Source organism: Camellia sinensis, chromosome 14, assembly GCF_055761805.1.
Source record: "Camellia sinensis isolate YWXY chromosome 14, ASM5576180v1, whole genome shotgun sequence".
Classification (NCBI taxonomy): domain Eukaryota; kingdom Viridiplantae; phylum Streptophyta; class Magnoliopsida; order Ericales; family Theaceae; genus Camellia; species Camellia sinensis.
Window position 1 is genome coordinate 102,277,894 of NC_138974.1, and position 20,312 is coordinate 102,298,205.

The window sequence follows — 20,312 nt, forward strand, 5'->3', positions numbered from 1 at the left end:
CCCTTAACCAAATCTTCTCATCTTTGAGCTAAGGTATTCTTGAGCTTGGTTTCAGCTCTTGAGGGTGTTGTTTGCTTGGTTTTGTTGCTTGAATTGCTTTTTCTCTTTAAGAGGTATAAGGCTTTACCTATTTACTTGCTTTCTCTACTATTTTTCCTACTGTTTTTCCATTGTTTTCGGCTGTCAAAACTCTGTGTTTTTTCGGATGAAGCTTGGGTTTAAGGCCAGTAAGGGTTGAGGGGTTGATAGCCCTTCTTTATACCTTGTTTTGGAGGCCTTTGCCCTTGTGTTTCACACCCTTTTACTATCTTTTTCCAAGCTTTTAAACACTGATTTTCAAAGCTTTTTCAGTGGCCAAAATCATGTTTTGAAGTCCAAAATTGAAGGGGTTAGCCTCCCCTTTTTGTGTCTTGCTTACTAGCCTAGCTTGTGTCATGTTTTGGCATATTAATCTTGCTTTTTAACTCAATTCAAGCATGTTTTAAGGCATATTTTAGACTGTTTTAGCACTGTTTTGGGCTATTAGTTGCATTTGAGCTTTGTTTTGCATGCTTATAGTGTAATTGCCCTCATGAGTTTGGTGCTCTACGCCTTAGACACCTTCTCCTTTGAGTTGATAGCATTTATTTATGCTTTTCTCACTCATTTTCATCACTAATAATCTTTGCAACGTCCCTCATTTCTTGGCTTTTTGTTTTGTTTTGAAAATGGTTCAAACAATTTGTTTGTTCAAAGCATGAGATTGATATGTCAAACTTAATGGTTTAATCCCTTAGGGGTTTCATTACTAATGGTATGATGTCTCTTTCATGCCAAAAACAACTTTTGGTTTGAGTCTTCTTTCCATTAGAGGACTTAATCTAACCCACTAGACTTAATTGATTAAAGGATGGTTGGTAATTTAAAATTGAGTAACCAAAATTGAGGCTAAAAAATGGTGCAAGATAATAATTTTGTTATGTTCAACCGGACGTTAATTGAACACATGGATGTTTGAACCATTTCATACTTACTAGTGATGAAATGATTTAAGTCCCCGAGGTTACCACTTCCCTTGATCATTCATGAAAGGGAGGAGGTTTGTGTCTTATTTTGTTTTTCATTTATTGAACTTGCACACTTGGTTTCACAAGCCATCATGCAATGAAATTGCATCCATTGATGGTTTATGAACTGAACTTGTTACTCATTTCATTTGCTCGTGAAAAGGAAGGGTGAGTTGCGCAAACAAACCCTTGAAATAACCTATATATGCTCTGTTTGTCCTCTGTTGCAGCCAGATGAACCTGTGCAGCAGTGGTCGGCAGGCCACTTTTCGTGGCCGGCAGATGGCCGGTCGGACATCCCTGGTGGTTGGCAGCCTTCATCACTGGCCAGCCGGCCACTGATGTAAAATTGAGCAGTGTGTTTCTGAGGTTTATCAGAGTTGTTCTAGAAGTGGGCAACAGTGTTGGTGTTCAACTGTGCAATCAGAGGCATTCAGAAGCAAAACAGTAGCTTTTTGGATGGAAAGCGAGCATGAGCATGAGCATTCTTTGCATATCAAGACTATTTAGCTTAAATATTTAGCTTACATATTGTTGTTCTTAATTAGTTGTAACTAGTTAATTTTGTCAATTGTTATAATTAATTAGTTAGTTAATTAGTTATTCAATTTCGTTTTGTACTAAATTCGTTAACTAGAATAGTTAGTTAATTCAAGTGCTATAATAATTAGTTAAGTAGCTTAGCTTGTTATTCATTTCGGTTTGTAATAGATAGCTTAATTAGTTTTAGCCCTAATTAGTTAGTTAATTAGCTGAGTTTATTCATTTGGACTCTCTTTCGTGAGAGCGCAACGTAATAATGTGTATGTCTTCCAATCCCACGTCTTTCTCTCTTTTATTTTATTAGCTTATGATGGTTAGTTTAGGGACATCACATTGCAATTAGCATTCTCCATGTTTGCATCCATTTGGATTGCATGCATCGAGGCTCTGCGTATCATTCTAACTGTAGTTAGTTTAATACTTCTTTGAATACGTGCTTAGACCGCATGCTATTTAAATTGCTTCATATGCCATATTAGTAGCGGAGCCTATTAGTTGCATATCGCATGTATTGTATTAGTCATATTGCATAGTTAGGGTCATGCATTTTTCTAACTCATTTATTTTGGCTTGGAGTACTAGGTGAGTCTTTACTCGCTTAAGCATAATCGCATGAGTGTTGATGTTGCCATGTCTATCATGCTTGCCATGAGACTAAATGCTTAATTGATAAAACTATTTGAATGCCTGTGGATGAAGGCTTATTTCTTGAATTGGAATAATTTGAGTAATGTTCATATGCGATGACTTTTTCACGAGGTACATATTCGAAACATTTTTTTCGAAACAAACATGACTCAAAATGTTCCAATTCTTGCAAAGTTAGTCTATACTTGTGTGTGTGCGCATCACATAGTAATGCTAGCCTAATAAATTGGAACAAGAGCATATAATGTACATAAGATTCATATCATGATCAGTAGAGGCCGATCTTTGATCGGGAGCGGGGGTGCTCAATTCATGACCTTCCCCTCTCGTGCCTAAATTCCCGAGCCGAGACAATCTTGGTGATGACAGAGACGTGGCCTTTGGCACGAGTCATGGGTTTCCTAAATTTTTCAAAATATTTAGGTGGCGACTCTGTATCTGGCAAAGCAGTCTATTTTTGACAATTTGATTCAAAATTGATTTTCCAAAAGATTTGTCAGATTTAGACCCTTTGGTGATTATATATTTCACATTGCACTTGTGAATTAGATTCTGAACCATGGGAGTCCAAATTATAGGGCTTATTTCGCCTTCCGAAAGGGGTCGCGAAAAAGCCGAGCTACAGGGGGCCAATGGGCTATGGTATTAATTTACCCTAGGCAAGGGCCTTTTTATCAATGGGCCATGATATTAATTTCCCCAAAGAAACGGCCTCTTTATCGATGAGCCATGGTATTATATCCCCTAGGCGAGGGCCTATTAAGCAATGGGCCATGGTATTATATCCCCTAAGCGAGGGCCTCACTAAAGGATGCCACGAATACATTTTGAAAAGGGAACTTCATTCATTTATAAGAAACTAACGTTTCAATAAACCATTCGATGAACAATAATAGTTTCGATAAATCATCATAATGTTTCAATAAACCATTCGTTTCAATAAGCCATTTAGTCATTCATATATCAATTTTGATAACAATAACAATTTCAAAAATAAATATAACTCGAACATATCCTTATAGAGTTATTAGTCATTGTGGGTTACGTTGTCACTAGGCCTCGGACGTTCACCTATACAAAACACATAACAAAAATACAATTGAAGTATCATTCGAACCATTCTACTTCAATTAAATTTTCCTCATGTGTTTCCAACTCATTCCATGTTTCTATGAGATCAATTGGTGCCTAAGAGTACTTGAAACGACATGAGGATGCAAGTATGCACTTAAAAGAGTTAATCAAACTTTGCTAAAAATAGGGTCTCTGCTTGAGCAGGGATTCAAAAATTAGGGTGGTCGCTTGAGCACAACTTATGTCACTTGAGCGGTCTGTAAACTCTGAAAAATACTGGTTGCATGAATTTTTCGCTCAATGAACGCTCGATGATTGCTCAAGCAAAAGACTGAGAAAAAGGGGTCCTCGCTCAAGCGCAACTTTGGTCGCCCGAGCGGTCTGCAAAATTTGTGAAACTTCTAGTAGCATGAATTTCACACTCGAGTGACACTTTCTTCGCTCGAACAGACTAGTTGAATTCTGGAATTTCCAGAACTGTGTTTGAAGTTTATACTTGATATTCAAAGGTCCAAAACTTGTATTTTCGGTACAAAAACATGGAAAAAAATAGCATAACATGAAAACATTTCCAATTTGAAACCAATTACTCAAAATCATGGACCAACTTCCAAAATTAAGCTTAAAGCATGAGGTTGAAACCATGCATGATATGTATTGCACTCAATTCTTTTCTAGTCTTTTCAAAACTCCCATGCATAAGATGAAAAGTGGTACAACTATGAAATATCTTCAAAAATGTTAAATATAGCTTCATGCATGTGGAAAATCCCATGAAATTCAAACTCAAATTGATGATTCATGCTTGCATGTATATAATTCAACTCAATTCTTCCAATTCAAAGTAATTCATGCCTCTAATGTACAATTGCATGCGAACTAGACCAAGAACTAGATGAATTCAACTTCTATAAGTTTTGTTTACAAGGATTAAGGTTGAGAATCATACCTTAAGGCTTGAATTCAAGTGTACTCTAGTTCAATTCTTCAAATCCCCTTCAATTCCTGACAATTCTCTCTCTCTCTCTCTCTCTCCAAGTGTTAAGTTTACTCTACCTCTCTCTCAAAATCTCAGCTCATGTATGTATATCCAATGAGTTCAAGTCATGAGTTGGCTTATAAATGATGTAATTAACTTAGCCTAATCAAGGTTGATTAAGGTTAATTAATTAGGCTCAATTCTAACTAAGTTCAATTAATTTATTCTAATTATTTTGATTTGAATCAAATTTTGACGAAAGTTGCCATAAAATTTTAAATATTCTAATTAGGCAATTGGGCTAGTCAATTTTGGCTTTTGAAGCCGTTTAGGCTTTTAATTTCTGATTCTAAGTCGTTAAGTGAACAGTTATTCCATGTAATAACAAATAACTACGAAATTAAATATGTAATCATACAATTATGCAATTTAGCTTATTGGAACAATATAATATTATAGTACGGAGGTCGGGGTTGCCACAGTTTCTCTCCCTTAGAAACTTTGGTCCTCCAAACTGAAGTTACGTTTGAATCGAAATAAATGCGAATATCGTTGGCGCATCTCATTCTCTTTTTCCCAGGTGGCCTCTTTCCCATAATGTTCTTCCCACTTGACTTTCACCATAGGGATAGTTTTGTTTCTCAATTGCTTCACTTGCCGATCAATGATTTGTATGGGCCATTCTTCATAAATCATATTCTTCTCTAAAGCAATCCAATGGTAGTCAATCACATGGAACGGATCTGTAAGGTACCCACGAAGCATGGATACATGGAAAACATTATGCATCTGTTCCATCCCAGATGACAAAGCGATACGGTAAGCAACAGGACCCAACCTCTCAAGAATCTAAAACGGTCCAATATAGCGAGGAGTCAGTTTTCCCTTTTTGCCAAATCTCATCTGTCCTTTCATCAGTGTTACTTTGATAAATACATGATCCTCTGCTTCATATTCTAAGTCTCTTCTTCGTTGGTTCGCATAACCTTTATGTTGGCTCGTGCAGTCTTAGGCTCGTGCAGTCTTCGTTGGTTCCCTATCACCAATCTTTGCCTAACAAATTGGCGATCTACACTTTCTACCATATAGTGCCTCATATGGTGCCATACTGATGCTAGCATAAAAACTATTGTTATAAGGAAACTTAGCCAATGGCAACTACGTTTCTTAGTTGCCCTGAAAGTCCAGGACACACATATGAAGCATGTGTTCTAAGGTATGAATCATCCTCTCGGTTTTTCCATCAGTTTGTGGATGAAATGCACACAATATGTATTCATGCACACAGTTGCATATATAATCGCAAAATCTTCTCACTCAAAATTTCAAATGTACATGAATGCAATCCTGAAGTCTCTTCTAGACTCTCTATAGCTCAATGAAGAAGTGAGTGAGATTTAGTTCGTGCTTTGATACCACTTTGTCACGACCTAAACCCGGCCAATATAGGTTTAGCGCCATGACCGGCCAGTAATCATAAATTACCTACGGCCTCTATGAACAAAATCCATTACATATAAAGTATGGGGCATAGCGGAAGTATAACAAAACATAAAAATTATCCATTGAGCCATGCGTATATGAAAAGAGTTCTCATTAAAACCATACAACTATTCTCTAGATAAGTGCATACATCACAGAAGTTTTAAAACAACATCCAGTCCATAATTTCCAAACTTAACAAGTCATACGTACACAAAAACCCCCTATACCAAAATCAAACTAAGAGCACATAATAAATAAATAAAAAAAAGGGGGCTTAAACTTGCTTGGCTCCGCACGAGTCCAAGTTGGCTACTTCTCGGGAGTTCCACAAAAGGCTGACCACTGGGTAATTCCGAGGCAACTTCTATCTATGATGCTCATCTTGCTCACCTAAATATATATATCTATACATAAATAGTGAGCTAATGCCCAATGAGTAATAACAGAATAAAGAGGTTATATGAATGAAGTTCAATGCCATCATGAACATCAGTTTCACATTTCGAGTCAATCTTGTCATTAATAACAATTTCATTCAATTCATATGGCATATCCAGTAGAGTAACCATGTATCATTAACAATGGGATCTCCAGGGTCAATCAATATTCAATGTGACCATGAAGGTCTAACATCAGATATCTCTGTGTTTTAATTATCTAATGAGCCACGGTATTGTTTCTCCTGGCGAGGGCCAATGGGCCATGGCATTAATTTCCTCCAGGCAAGGGCTTCTTTATCAATGGGCCATGGTATTAATTTCCCACAGGAAAGGGCCTCTTTATCGACAGGCCATGTTATGATATCCCCTAAGCGAGGGCCTATTAAGTAATGGGCTATGGTATTATATCCCCCAAGCAAGGGCCTCACTAAAGGATGCCACAAATACATTTTCAAAAGGGAACTTCATTCATTCATAAGAAACTAACGTTTCAATAAACCATTTAATGAACAATAATAGTTTTGATAAATCATCATAACGTTTCAATAAACCATTCGTTTCAATAAGCCATCCAATCATTCATATATCAATTTCGATAACAATAACATTTTCAAAAATAAATATAACTCGAACATATCTTTATAGAGTTATTACTCCTAGTGGGTTACGTTGTCACTAGGCCTCGGACGTCCACCTATACAAAAAACATAACAAAAATACAATTGAAGTACAGTTCGATAACCATTCTGCTTTAATTAAATTTTCCTTATGTGTTTCTAACTCATTCCATATTTCTATGAGCTCAATTGGTGCCTAACAATACTTGAAATGACATGAGGATGCAAGTATGCACTTAAAAGAGTTAGTCAAACTTTGCTGAAAACAGGGTCTCCGCTCAAGCTCAGCTTCCTTCACTTGAGTGGGGGTTCCAAAATAAGGGTGGTCGCTCAAGGACAACTTATGATGCTCGAGCGGTCTGTAAACTCTATAAAAGTACTGGTTGCACGATTTTTTTGCTCGATGGACGCTCGACGGTTGCTCGAGCGAAAGATTGAGAAAAACGGGTCCTCGCTCGAGCTCAACTTTGGTCGCTCGACCAGTCCACAAAATTTGTGAAACTTCTGAGAGCATGAATTTCACACTCAAGCTACACTTTCTTCGCTCGAGCGGACTAGTCGAATTCTGGAATTTCCAAAACTGTGTTTGAAGTTCATACTTGATATACAAAGGACCAAAACTTGTATTTTTGGTACAAAAACATGGAAAAACATAGTATAATATGAAAACATTTCCAATTTGAAACCAATTACTCGAAATCTTGGACCAACTTCGAAAATTAAGCTTAAAGCATGAGGTTGAAACCATACATGATATGTAATGCACTCAATTCTTTTCTAATCTTTTCAAAACTCCCATGCATGAGATGAAAAGCGGTAGAACTATGAAATATCTTCAAAAATGTTAAATATAGCTTCATGCATGTGGAAAATCCCATGAAATTCAAACTCAAATTGATGATTCATGCTTGCATGTATATAATTCAACTCAATTCTTCCAATTCAAAGTAATTCATGCCTCCAATGTACAATTTCATGCAAATGAGGCCAAGAACTAGATGAATTCAACTTCTACATGTTTTATTTACAAGGATGAAGGTTGAGAATCATACCTAAAGCTTGAATTCAAGTATACTATAGTTCAATTCTTCAAATCCCCTTCAATTCCTTGACAATTCTCTTCTTTCTCTCTCTCTAAGTGTCGAGTTTACTCTCCCTCACTCAAAATCTCAGCTCATGTATGTATATCCAATGAGTTCAAGTCATGAGTTGGCTTATATATGATGTAATTAACTTAGCCTAATCGAGGTTGATTAAGGTTAATTGATTAGGCTCAATTCTAACTAAGTTCAATTAATTTATTCTAATTATTTTGATTCTATTCAAATTTTGATGAATGTTGCCATAAAATTCTAAATATTCTAATTAGCCTACTAGGCTAGTCAATTTTGGCTTCTGAAGCTATTTAGGTTTTCAATTTTAATACTAAGTCGTTAAGCGAGCATATATTCTATTTAATAATAGATAACTACAAAATTAAATATGTAATCACACAATTATGCAATTAAGCTTATTGGAACAATATATTATAATAGTACGGAGGTCGTGGTCGTCACAGGGCTATAGCTGACTCGGTATTTATATGTATGTAGGTGAGCAGCGAGATGTCTAGTCCCAGCCTTATGGGAAATATTAAAAGAGTACCAAGATTTTGGAGTCAACCAAGGTCACCTCACGGATGAGGCTTTTGTTTTTTATTTTCCTTTTGTTCTCTTTTGTGGTTTGGTATGACCAAATCTATATGTATAACTTTGGTTTTGGTTTAGACTACTTTTGAATGATCCTGGACTTATATTTATAGATATTCTAAATGGCTTTCTAGTGTGAGTTATTATAAAAGTGAAAAGTTTTTGTTATGTCATATATGCACAGTTCATTAGACATTCTTTTTAAGTTCTGCTTCCGCATTTTGGCCCTCTATTATTAAATATGACTGGATTTCTGTCTGAAGTTGTAGGTAATCTCATGATTACTGGACGGTTATGATCCTAATCCATAGGGGCGGGTTCGCATCATGACATCTAAGATTTTTAAGCTCCTCAATTAGTACATAGGCACATCCTAGTATTCACAAATCTAAGGTTATGCATTCTCCTGACTCTTAACAATCTTCAAATATTTACACCCTTAAATTGGTTTTATCAAGGTATGTTTCTTACTCCTAAATTTTTATTGATTGTATTCTTCTGTCAAGGCTTTCATCTTATCACTTCATATTTTGGTCTCTAGAACCTTGTATGCTAATTAATGCAGGATATTTTGTGAAATGAAATAATCAATGGAATATTTAATTTGACCTACGGTGTTCAAATATGGGTACTGATATATAGTTATAATATGTAGCATTACTTAGGGTGTCACAACTTTTATCCATTACATTTACATTTTATAGGAGTAGATTAACTTTGTAATTCTAGAATTAGGTCAGTTTAAAGCTTCGAAATTGCCATTTCTAAAGGTAATATTTTGTAATTTTTTTTCAATTGATCAATTGCAATTTCTGCTCAGTCTCTCCCTCCATCTGTTATGAATTTAAGTTAAAACATTGGTTCATCTTTTCAACACAACATAGTAAAGTCCTCTTCATTGAGGCTAAGAAAATCTTCACACAATCATTTAATAAAATTGACATTTATTATTTGTAAGTATTTTTCAGATCCTTACTGGCATGCTTAAATTACATTTATAATCTTCAAAGTGTCAAAAATAGCTAGAGAGAGAGAGAGAGAGAGAGAGAGAGAGGAGGGGGGGAACAAAGATGTTCAATATGTACTAAAGTAATAAAACTTGATGCATTTCGAGTAGTATCAACCATGATGAGGAAAAAAAAATTATGTACAAATTTTTAATCGTAAATCATTTTACACTTTATGATGTAAAAAGTAAAATATTTTACTTACTTTTTCACTTACTAAATGACAAAAAATAAATATAATATTTTTGATGAATCAAACGCAGCCTTAATTGTTTATCTTGAGCAATTATTATAACTCGAACAAGAGGGTATTGCTGCCCCTTGTGGGGGTCGATATTGGGCCTATGTCGATAATTGAAATCGTTCACGTCGATAATTCAAACCGTTCATATTATAGGGTTTGTTAAGTAAATCATCTATAAAAAAAATTTAAAAAAATAAAAAAAAAGAGTAAAAATTTATAAAAAAAAAGAAAAGAAAAGAAAAGAGAAGAAGTCAAATGGACATTTGTAACCATATAATAGTATAACATTTGTTTTGAAAAAAATAAAAGGTAAACATAATTTTGATAATAAATTATATATTTTTAAGTCCTTAATCATATAATTATGAATGTTCGATTAATTTAATTTTTGTCACAAATACTTTAAATGATAAATTTTATAATAGAAAGTATTTAGATTATCAAAATAATCCGGACATCAACCGGACAGGGGCGCAGCAAGCTGCTGTAGTACCCTCATTCCCTTATAACTCTACTAGCATATCACCCGTGTTATGCATGGATTGTATTTACAATAATCTATATATGTGAATTGTGATTTTTAAATGTCTTCTTTTTTTTATATTATATTAAAGTTTAATATTTTGATAATAATCATATGTGTTGGACTTTTCAAAATTTTTTTTTTTATGCTTGTTCTTAATGCATAAAAATGTTATTATGAGGGATAATAATCATATGTGTTGGGACTTTTCAAAGAATTCATATGTGTTGGATTTCAAAGAATTTTTTTTATGCTTATTCTTAATGCATTAAAGTATTATTATGAGGGTAGGACTTGGGAGTTGGGAGAAGTTAATAAATGCTAAGATTTTTTTTAAATCAAAAAATAAGAAAATTTAGGCTGTGTTTGGTTGTGATTTCAAAATATGATTCAACGCGATAGTTTGAGTATGGTGTTTGGATGGAGCTGTGGAATTAATTTTCCACAGCTCTGTAGAACGCTTGTCTGTTCTGTCAAAACCGAGTGCGTGTTTCAATTTTTTTTTTTCAAAATGGGCTGTCCGGTTGGTTGACCGGAATAATGATTTTTATTTTTTTGCAATTGATATATAATCGAAAAAAATATTTTCTGAAATTTTTAAAATTTTTTATGTGTTTCAAAATAATTTTGAGTTGTATGAGTTGTAAATTTGGTATCAAATTTCAAATGTCATATCAACAATTCCCCACTCAAATCAAAACTCTTTTCAAATCTATTTTCAAAACTCTTTACCAAACAAATTTTCTACATTCAAATCATAATTCCACAACACACAAACTCAAAATACAACTCATACTCTCAAATCACATTCACAAAACTCTACCAAACGCTACCTTAGATTGGGAGATTTGATCTCCCACAAGGCTTGGGGTTAAAAATCTCATTTTGCTTAATATATAGTATAGATATTAACGTTTAATATTTTGATAATAATCATATGTGTTCGACTTTTCAAGAATTTTTTTTTTTATGTTTGTTCTTAATGCATAAACGTGTTATTATGAGGGATAATAATCATATGTGTTAAGACTTTTCAAGGAATTCATATATGTTGGATTTCAAAGAATTTTTTTTATGCTTGTTCTTAATGCATTAAAGTATTATTATGAGTGTAAGACTTAGGAGTTGGGAGAAATTAATAAATACTGAGATTTTTTTTTTAAATAAAAAAATCAAAAAATTTAGATTGAGAGATTAGAACTCCCACAAAATTTGAGATTAAAAACCCTAGTATATAGTATAGATGTGAAACGTTTTTTCTATTGATATGCGACTTAGACCACTACAATACACAAAGATATTTGATTAATTTATGGGCTAATCGATAAATATATAGACAATCCACTTGCGTTTGGCGGATAGTGTAAAATAGCTTTTATGCCACTGCACGCGTGTTTCATGTCTTCTTTCTTTTAATTTTATTGTTGGATGTGGACTATTTTACCAGTTTGACTAAAATTATAGAGTTTCTTATGTTTGAAATTTTAAATTATGCAAATTCAAGTAAAATTAGTAAAATTATATTTATAACTATTTTAATTACCTTAGAAAATTTTGAATTTCATGCATAGGAGTTACAGGTAAACAGGACTGACTCTTACATCTCCGGTCCAAAACAAACTCTTCATATGGAGCTTTCACTCACTTAAAAAATAATAATAATCATAATTATTATAAAATTCAGATAAAAAATAAGAATACCATGTAAAAACAATTAACCGTTAATTTTAAATAATTTATCTCATCAATCATTTAGTAGTTTTAGGTCTGTACTAAACTTTGCCAAGACCTTTGAAATTCATGTATTTTTTTTTTTGTTTTTTTAATTTTTTTTTGTTTCTTTTTTTTTTTTTGGTTGTGAAATACTATAATAGGAAAAAAAATTAATAATAATAATAATAAAATAAAAAATAAAAATAATAAAAATTGAAACCTTATTTCTTAGTGGATTTGTTTTTTAGAATCTATGATATTAAGATTTTATAATATAAAGGACATCCAACATTTTCATAATGTCTAAGATCTCTCAAATTGATTCAGAGAAAATCTCTCCAGAAAAATTCAGAATTTATCTGGACTTTCAAGAGAAATTCTCTCCAAACCAAAGAAATTTGCCTCATTACATACAGAGAATTATTCTGGGTTCAAACCATAGAAAATTGAAATTTCTTTTACTTTGTTCACAAATTTCTCTGTTTTTTCAATCACAATGTGCAATACATAAATCAATCATGCAAATAAGCAACAACAACAACTAATACACACACACACACACACACACACACATTAATATATATATATATAGAGAGAGAGAGAGGGGCTGACTTACTGAAATGAGAATTTTTCTAGATTTCTTGAGAATTTCTCTGGTTTTCGGAAGAATTTCTTTGGGTTCACAGCTAAAGAAAATTCACACACAAGGATCACAATAAGAGAAAATACAGAGAAATTTGACATCCTTCCCATAAAAAATGTAGTACAAGTTTGACATCTTTATATCCTTATTTTCCTCATATTCAATATAGTAACAACAAGAGAGATTTTCCATTGGCAGCAATGGCTTCAATTACATATCCACCATCCATCAATGTGGACTACTGGGAGAGTGAGGAGTTGAGTGGCACCTCAAACAACAATCCACAAAACTCTTCGGATACGCATATAGATTGTAACAGTGTGGACACACTATCCAAAAATTAGTGTCTCTGCCACCAAAAATTAGCGAGGAGTTAAAGAGGACTTTTTAGGGCCATTGTTGAAGATTGTGAGAAAATATTTTAGACAAAAGAGGAGTGTTTGGAACATGGATTGCTTGGTTGACTTGTTTTGTGCAGGGTTTGAGAAACCTAACGATTCTCATTGCGGATTTCAAGGGGTCCCCATCTTTTGGAGACACCACCTTGGTTTTTCTTGATTCGTAGGTTAGAGTTTGCTGTTCTTCTTCTTCATCTGTCATTGTTGAAGCTCAGTTGTGACACATAGTATAGAGAGAGAGAGAAATGTAAAAGGCACGATCAATCTGCATCATCATGTTCTACAAAAATCTCCATTACGACCTAAAATAACATTGAGGGACCTAGGCATCAAAAAATATTATTGTGGACCTTTCCTCCTACCAAAAGTTGGGCATGAATCTTAGACCAATTTTCCCTATTTCTTAATCAATTTTGCCCAAAGTTGTGACTTTGCCAGCATTGGCCAACCGTATTATTAAAAAATAAAAAATTCTCTAATCACGGTAATTCTGTTTATTGTTTCTAAAAAATTTGTTATTTTGTTCTTCAAATTATCACTAATAAATCAATTTAATATTTGTTCTTTTAATAATATTAATTTTATACTTAAATTATTTATTTTTATATTAACTTTATCATCACCATTAATTGTTGTGTATAATTAAAGAAGTGTGGCACCCAAACTTTATTTGAAATTTCATTTTGCTCCTGGAACTATTTGCCAAATAATAAATCTAGGGAGCCTCCCTAATTCACCTAAAAATTTACCGACGGCCCACATTGCAGTCCATCTTAATACGGAGGAAAAAATATATATACAATAATCTAGCCTTAACATAATTCAATTAATTAAGTTATCAGTCTATATTACTCACATAAAGAGAAAACAAATTCATATGAATCTAAATATTAATAAAAACCATGTTCAGAGCATAAAAAAAAAAAAAAAAGAAAAGAAAAAAAGATAACTCACATGAATAAGTGATTACCAATTAATTGAGTCTCACATAAACAATTTACAAAAGGAATAAATGCATCTTTAAATATCAACATTTTTTTTCCTTTTCTTTTGATTAAAAATCGATGAACATGTATGAAGCTTTCTGATTCAATTTGTTTGTTTGAGTTTTCAAAAAGAAAAAATAAAAATAAAAAATTTCAGAAATTAGTCTCGTTAAAAAAAATAAAAAAAAAATCATTCTTTTTACATGATTTTCCCTTTTTTGATAAATAATAATTTAAAATTTTAAAAATTGTGTTTTTTAGCATTTATTTTTGTCAAATTAATTTCTAAATTTTGAAGGAAAAAAATTAGAACATATTCTAATATAATTATATATATTTGGAACCCATATTTATTTTATTTTATTTTTTAGTCTTTGTGTATTATGATGCTATAATCCTAAGACAAATTCTGAGAGAAAAAAAAAAAAGAAAAAAGAAAAAAAAATACAAATTTATTTTCACAACTTGTCCCTATATAGTGATAACAAATTGATAACTTAATTAATTTGAACGTTGTTTTTTTTCTTAAAAGCCTCCACTTTAAGGTGAGTTGCCATGTGAGCTGTTGGTAAATTTTTGTGTAAATTGAGAAGGTTGCCGAGTCTTATTATTTGTCAAAATATCAATTAGATTTTTGAATAAAATAAAATTTAGAGATCTAATTGATATTTTAGAAATAATTCGAGAAGTAAAATAAAATTTCAAATGAAATTTTGATGTCAAATTAATAAATTCCGTTTGATTATAAATAGCAATTAACGGCAAGGTTAAAATTGATCAAATATCAAATAGTATTGACCTAAAATTAATATAATAAGAATTGAACTGATTTTTCAGTACTAGTTTAAAAGGCAAAATAAAATTTCATCGATCACTTTGGGACATGAAATAATTCTACGGGAGGAAGAAACTTCATTGACACCAAAAAAAAAAAAATGTAAGATAAAATTAAAATTATATGAATCGGAGTAAAATCTCACCAAGCCTATAAAGATGTGTTATTTACCTACAGGCCACAGAGGGGCCATTCTTGCTAGGGATAAGGTGATATTGAACTTAATCATAATTGTCACACATAATATGGCATGTTCTAATCTTTTCATTTCAAATTAAAACATGCATCAACATAATTTAAAATTTAAACAAAAATGAAAAAAGACTTAAAAGACAATCAATCAGGACAAAATTCATTATCCTCAAATTTCTCAAGGAAGTAGACTAGCATCTTGTAGGGCTGCCAACGATCCATTCCTCACTGTCGAATTTTATTTCCCAAAACAGAAACTAAACACAATAACAAGACTAATTAATAGGTCGAATATGAGTTTGTCTGATTGTCAAAATTTTGACTTGTCGGTCGTTTGATCGATCATTCCGCAAGAAAATGACAGTCGTAGTCGTCGACAAGAATGATAATCGCGACAGATAAATATTACACCGGTGATCCGACAAGTACAAATTCACACTTTCCAACAAATTTAAATTTGAGCCACCAATCATTTTTACGCAATAATCATATAGAATACTCCTAACAATTAATTGTTTCCATCAACGAAAACGATAATTGAATTTTTTTCCATTCAGAATCAAACAAAATTATAGTTTTGTCTTCTCCTTCATCAACAAAGCAGCAGCACTAAGAAACTCATCCATGGCTTTCACAGAAGACCCTTTGAAACCCTCCTCATCTCTAATGGCCTCCTTAATCATCTCCTTCACTTCACCAGCTTTCCTTCTCGTTTCCTTTCCTTTAGCATTCTCACCCATCACCAATTCAATCTTCTCCTTTATGTCTTCATGCCTAACCTCAAAATTAGTCCCTCTGGCCACTTCCACGCACACCCCAACCTCTTCCACCAAAAACTTGGCATTGAAAAACTGCTCCGCCGCCATCGGCCACCCCATCAGCGGCACGCCGCCACTGAGCGCTTCCAGGACCGAGTTCCACCCGCAGTGTGTTAAAAACGCGCCCACCGACTCGTGCGATAATACCTCCACCTGGGGTGCCCATTGTACCACAATTAGCCCTCTTTTCTGATCCACGACAACCCTCTCTATAAACCCCTCTGGCAACCACTCCTTTGGTCGAAACTCCGCCGTTATGTCGAACCCCAGTGGCGGCCTAACCACCCATATGAAATTGGTGTTCCTAACTTGCTCTAATGCTTTAGCCAACTGAATCATTTGCGAAGCAGACATGGTATTCATTGACCCAAATGATACGTAGAGTACTGAATTGGGTGGTTTTGTATCAAGCCACTCTATACATTCCTCTGGTTTGATTCCATGTTTTCTACCTACTCGGGATCGATCTTCTCCTAGCAGAAGAATCGGACCGATTGGCCAAATCGGCCGATTAAATTTGCGCCTGAAATAGGACAATCCGATTTTATCGAGCTCTTCAATTGAGTTGAACAGAACACCATCGGAGTAGGACCATGCGGGTAGGTTTTTGTGTTGAAAAACCGACCACCGGTCCTTTCCGTCGGCCGCCACGAAGCTTGCCGCCAGCTGGGTCATGTGGAACTTGCCAGCTTCTGGGAAGTCCGGCAGAGAGAACTCCGCGGAGTCGGTGCTCCGGTGAGGCAAATTCAGCCACACAGAATGGTAACAAGCCAATCCGAAGCCACCTGCGCCGCTGAAAAAGGCATGGAACAAACCCAAATCGTGTGTAACCTCCACGGTCCAGCCGAAGAATATGTCGGCGACGACGCAGAGAAGGGGAGAGCCATCGTGGATGAGATCTGAGAGGAGGGATGTGAAGGCGGGTTTGAGAGAAGTGGAGGCTTCGAGGAGTTGGATTACGAGGGTGTAAGGGAGGACGTCGGTGTTCTCGGAGCCGGGAGGGAGGCCATGGTCGGAGCTGTTGAAGGGGATTTCAAGGAGGCGGATGGAGGAGGTGGGTGGGATTGATTTTCGGAGTTTGATGATGTTGAGTGTGGTGTTCACAAATATTACATTGTAGCCTCTTTGCTCTATTTGCAGAGCTAAGGCTAAGAAGGGTATTAGGTGGCCTTGTGCCATGAACGGGAACATCACTATGTTTTCTTTGCTCCCTGCCATTTTTTTCTTTTTTCTTTCTCGAGAAAGTGACGGAGAAAGGGAAGAAAGAGGGTTACAGTAAACAGGGCAGTATATGTGATGGACATAAAAGCCCTGCTACAGTTGCTTTTCATTTTGTCCACCGGTTACTCCAATTTTGGGCATTCCTTTCAAGTTTAAATTATATTAAACTCTTTTAAACTTTTTTTAAAATTATACTAGACCCCTGTTAACTATAACTTATTTATATATGTATATTATATTTTTTTAATCTATAAAATTCAACACTTAGCGTCTGTTTGGGAAGACAATTCAGGCTAAATTAGCCAAGTCACGACAAAAAAGGCTAATTAGCCAAGTGACGACAAAATGGAATTGAGCGGGTGTTGGGCGAGGGTGTCTCGTGCGAATTTACCGAATTGCCCCGAGAGGCTAAAGTCTGTCCCTCTGCAAACAGAAGCTCACACTAGAGCTCATACACACCCATTTCGGAGCAGAGGAGAAGAAGAACGGAGGTACTGGAGGCGGTCGGACCGACCTTGGCAGACGAAATCGCAACCGGAGATTGAAACCGCGGCCGCGAACAACAACCATCTCTTGCACACTCAAACCGATCTGCAGGTGACAATCTATGGCCTATTTGATTTGTTTTTTCTTCTTCCCATCTGCGTAGTGTATGTTCATAACAGCATCGGTTCATGGCCGATCTGTTGGCTCACGGTCGTTATTGGGTTGATTACACTGATATTATACACAGACCGGCCACCGATCTGTCTCATCCCTAAATCTCCTCTTTCAGATCTGTTCTGATGTTCGAAATCTGTTCGCATCCACCAAATTTGGGGCAGATTTGTATATATACATATATATATATATATATATATATAATATATGATCTGATTCAAATTGTTGGTCTGATATATATATATAATATATGATCTGATTCAAATAGTTGGTCTGATTTGTATATATACAAGTTCGGAAATGCAAATCTGGTGTTGAATTCGAATATCTGTTCGGATTGTTTGAAATGCAGATGTTCCATTTTTTTTTTTTTTTTTTGTTTTTTGTTTTTTTTTTAATAAGAAATGCTGTTCCCATTTCTGAGTGGCTCCCATTTGTGCTTAACAGAAATTAGAAATTCCCATTTGTGAAATGCTCTATTGCCCTGATTGTTGCGTAATGCTCAATTTCCATTTGTGAAATTTTTTGTAATTACATAAAAAAAATAATTCCAACTCTGGGTTACAAGTTACAGATATTAACAACAACTTGTGAAAAAATATATATCACTTGTGGTCCAAAAAGAAAAAAATTGAAAATCGGGATCAATTAAGCAATATATTAAAAATATATTACGAAGATATTAAAAAAATATATGTCAAATGTTTATTACAAATTTTGATTTACAAGGTAAAGACTGTAAAAATTTTATTACACATATATGTAAAAATTTAATTATGAAAAACTTTATCATGAATATATGAATAAATGTTTTGAAAAGAGACAAAAAATATATTGAACATATATTACAAATTAGATGTATTAATTTGCGTATATTTTTTACTGAAGACGAAATGGTCAATTCTCAATTCAAGAAAATCAATTAATTACATAAAAATTATTTTCCAACTAAATTTGGGAAGGAAGGTTCATATATTATCTACAGATATTAACACCAAATTACAAAATTTATTATATTTATATTAGAAATATATTAAACAAACAGTTTATTAAAAATACATTACAGTTAAAAATAAATGCGTGTAAAACTTTTATTACACAGATATGACAAAATTTAATTATGAAAAACTATATCATAAATATATTCAAAAAATATTTTCAAAATATGAAAAAAAAAAATTGTTGAAAATAAATTACAAATTAGATGTCTTAATTTGCATATATGTTTTACTCAGGACGAACTGCTCATTTCTCATTTCTAAAAAATAAATTAATTAGCACCGTAAATATTTTTATTACTACATTTGGGAAGGAAGGTAGATATATGTACATATATTAACAACAAATTACAAAATATATGAAATTTATGTTAGAAATATAGAAAAATAACAGTTGACTAAAAATATATTACGAAAATGTTTGACAGATATTAATAATGTATTAATATTATATATTACAAATTTAGAGGTAAACAATAAAGCGTGTAAAAGTTTTATTAAACAGATATGACTACATTTAATTATGAAAAACTATATCGTTAATATATTCCAAAATGTTTTCTAAATAAAGAAAATATATATATTGAAAATATATTACAGATTAGATGTATTAATTTGCGTTTATTTTTTAACTCAACACGAAAGGGTCAATTCTCATTTCCTAAAAATAAATTAATTAGCACCATAACTATTTTCGAACTACATTTGGTAAGGAAGCTACATACATTATGTACATATATTACCAACAAATTACAAAATATATATAAAATTTATATTAAAAATATATTAAATAAATAGTTTATTTCCAATATATCTTAAACAAATGTTAGACAGATATTACTAATGTATTAATATTATATATTACAAATTTAGAGGAAAACAATAAAGAGTGTAAAAGTTTTATTAAACAGATATGACTACATGTAAGTATGAAAAATTTTATCATAAATATATTCAAAAACGTAAATATAGTACAAATATATGCTCACCTATCCATTTTGCTGCCTAGCATAAAAAATATTATCAAAATATATTACAACATAGATTTATTAATTTGAGTACGTAATCGTGTTCATGTTCATTCATGTCAATTTACTTTATATTAAATCGTAGCATGGCGTCGTTCACCTCAACGGCAACTTCCAGTACATGGCCAGGAAGAATGTGTGCCTGTGGATATGGCCCGTGTATTGTTAGGATTTCCAGGTCCACCAAGAATCCAGGGCGTTCGTACTTTGTATGTCCCCGCCCTGTGGTGAGTGACCCAATCTTTACCGGTCATAACTTAATGAACATTAACAACCCATGAAACTAATAGTTGCATACTTTTCACTCATCAGCCTTGTGTCAGTTGGATTGGTTGGTGTGAAGAACGAAGCCATGAGAACCAAGGCTATGCGTCACCCGGAGATGAAATTGCCATGCAATTGCGGGCTGATGTCATAGACATTCAACAATCCTTGCGTGTGCTTAAGACCATTGTGTATGTGCTCTGCATTGTCGTTGTTATTTTGTTGTGCCGTATGTAAGCACCGTTACCATGTTCTTAGTATG

General features: G+C 33.5%; 1 protein-coding gene across 1 annotated transcript; it reads right to left on the minus strand.

The window, feature by feature from the left end:
* Window positions 1-15,344: 15,344 nt before the first annotated feature.
* On the minus strand, window positions 15,345-18,205 carry LOC114275533 (UDP-glycosyltransferase 92A1). Its single transcript, XM_028217587.2, has one exon. The coding sequence runs from the start codon at window positions 17,095-17,097 to the stop codon at window positions 15,631-15,633; it is 1,467 nt and encodes a 488-aa protein (XP_028073388.2). The 5' UTR covers window positions 17,098-18,205; the 3' UTR covers window positions 15,345-15,630.
* Between the last annotated feature and the right edge of the window lie 2,107 nt (window positions 18,206-20,312).

Coding starts and splice junctions, on each gene's coding strand:
- LOC114275533 (XM_028217587.2), bottom strand. CDS start 17,097: ATGGCAGGGAGCAAAGAAAACATAGTGATGTTCCCGTTCATGGCACAA.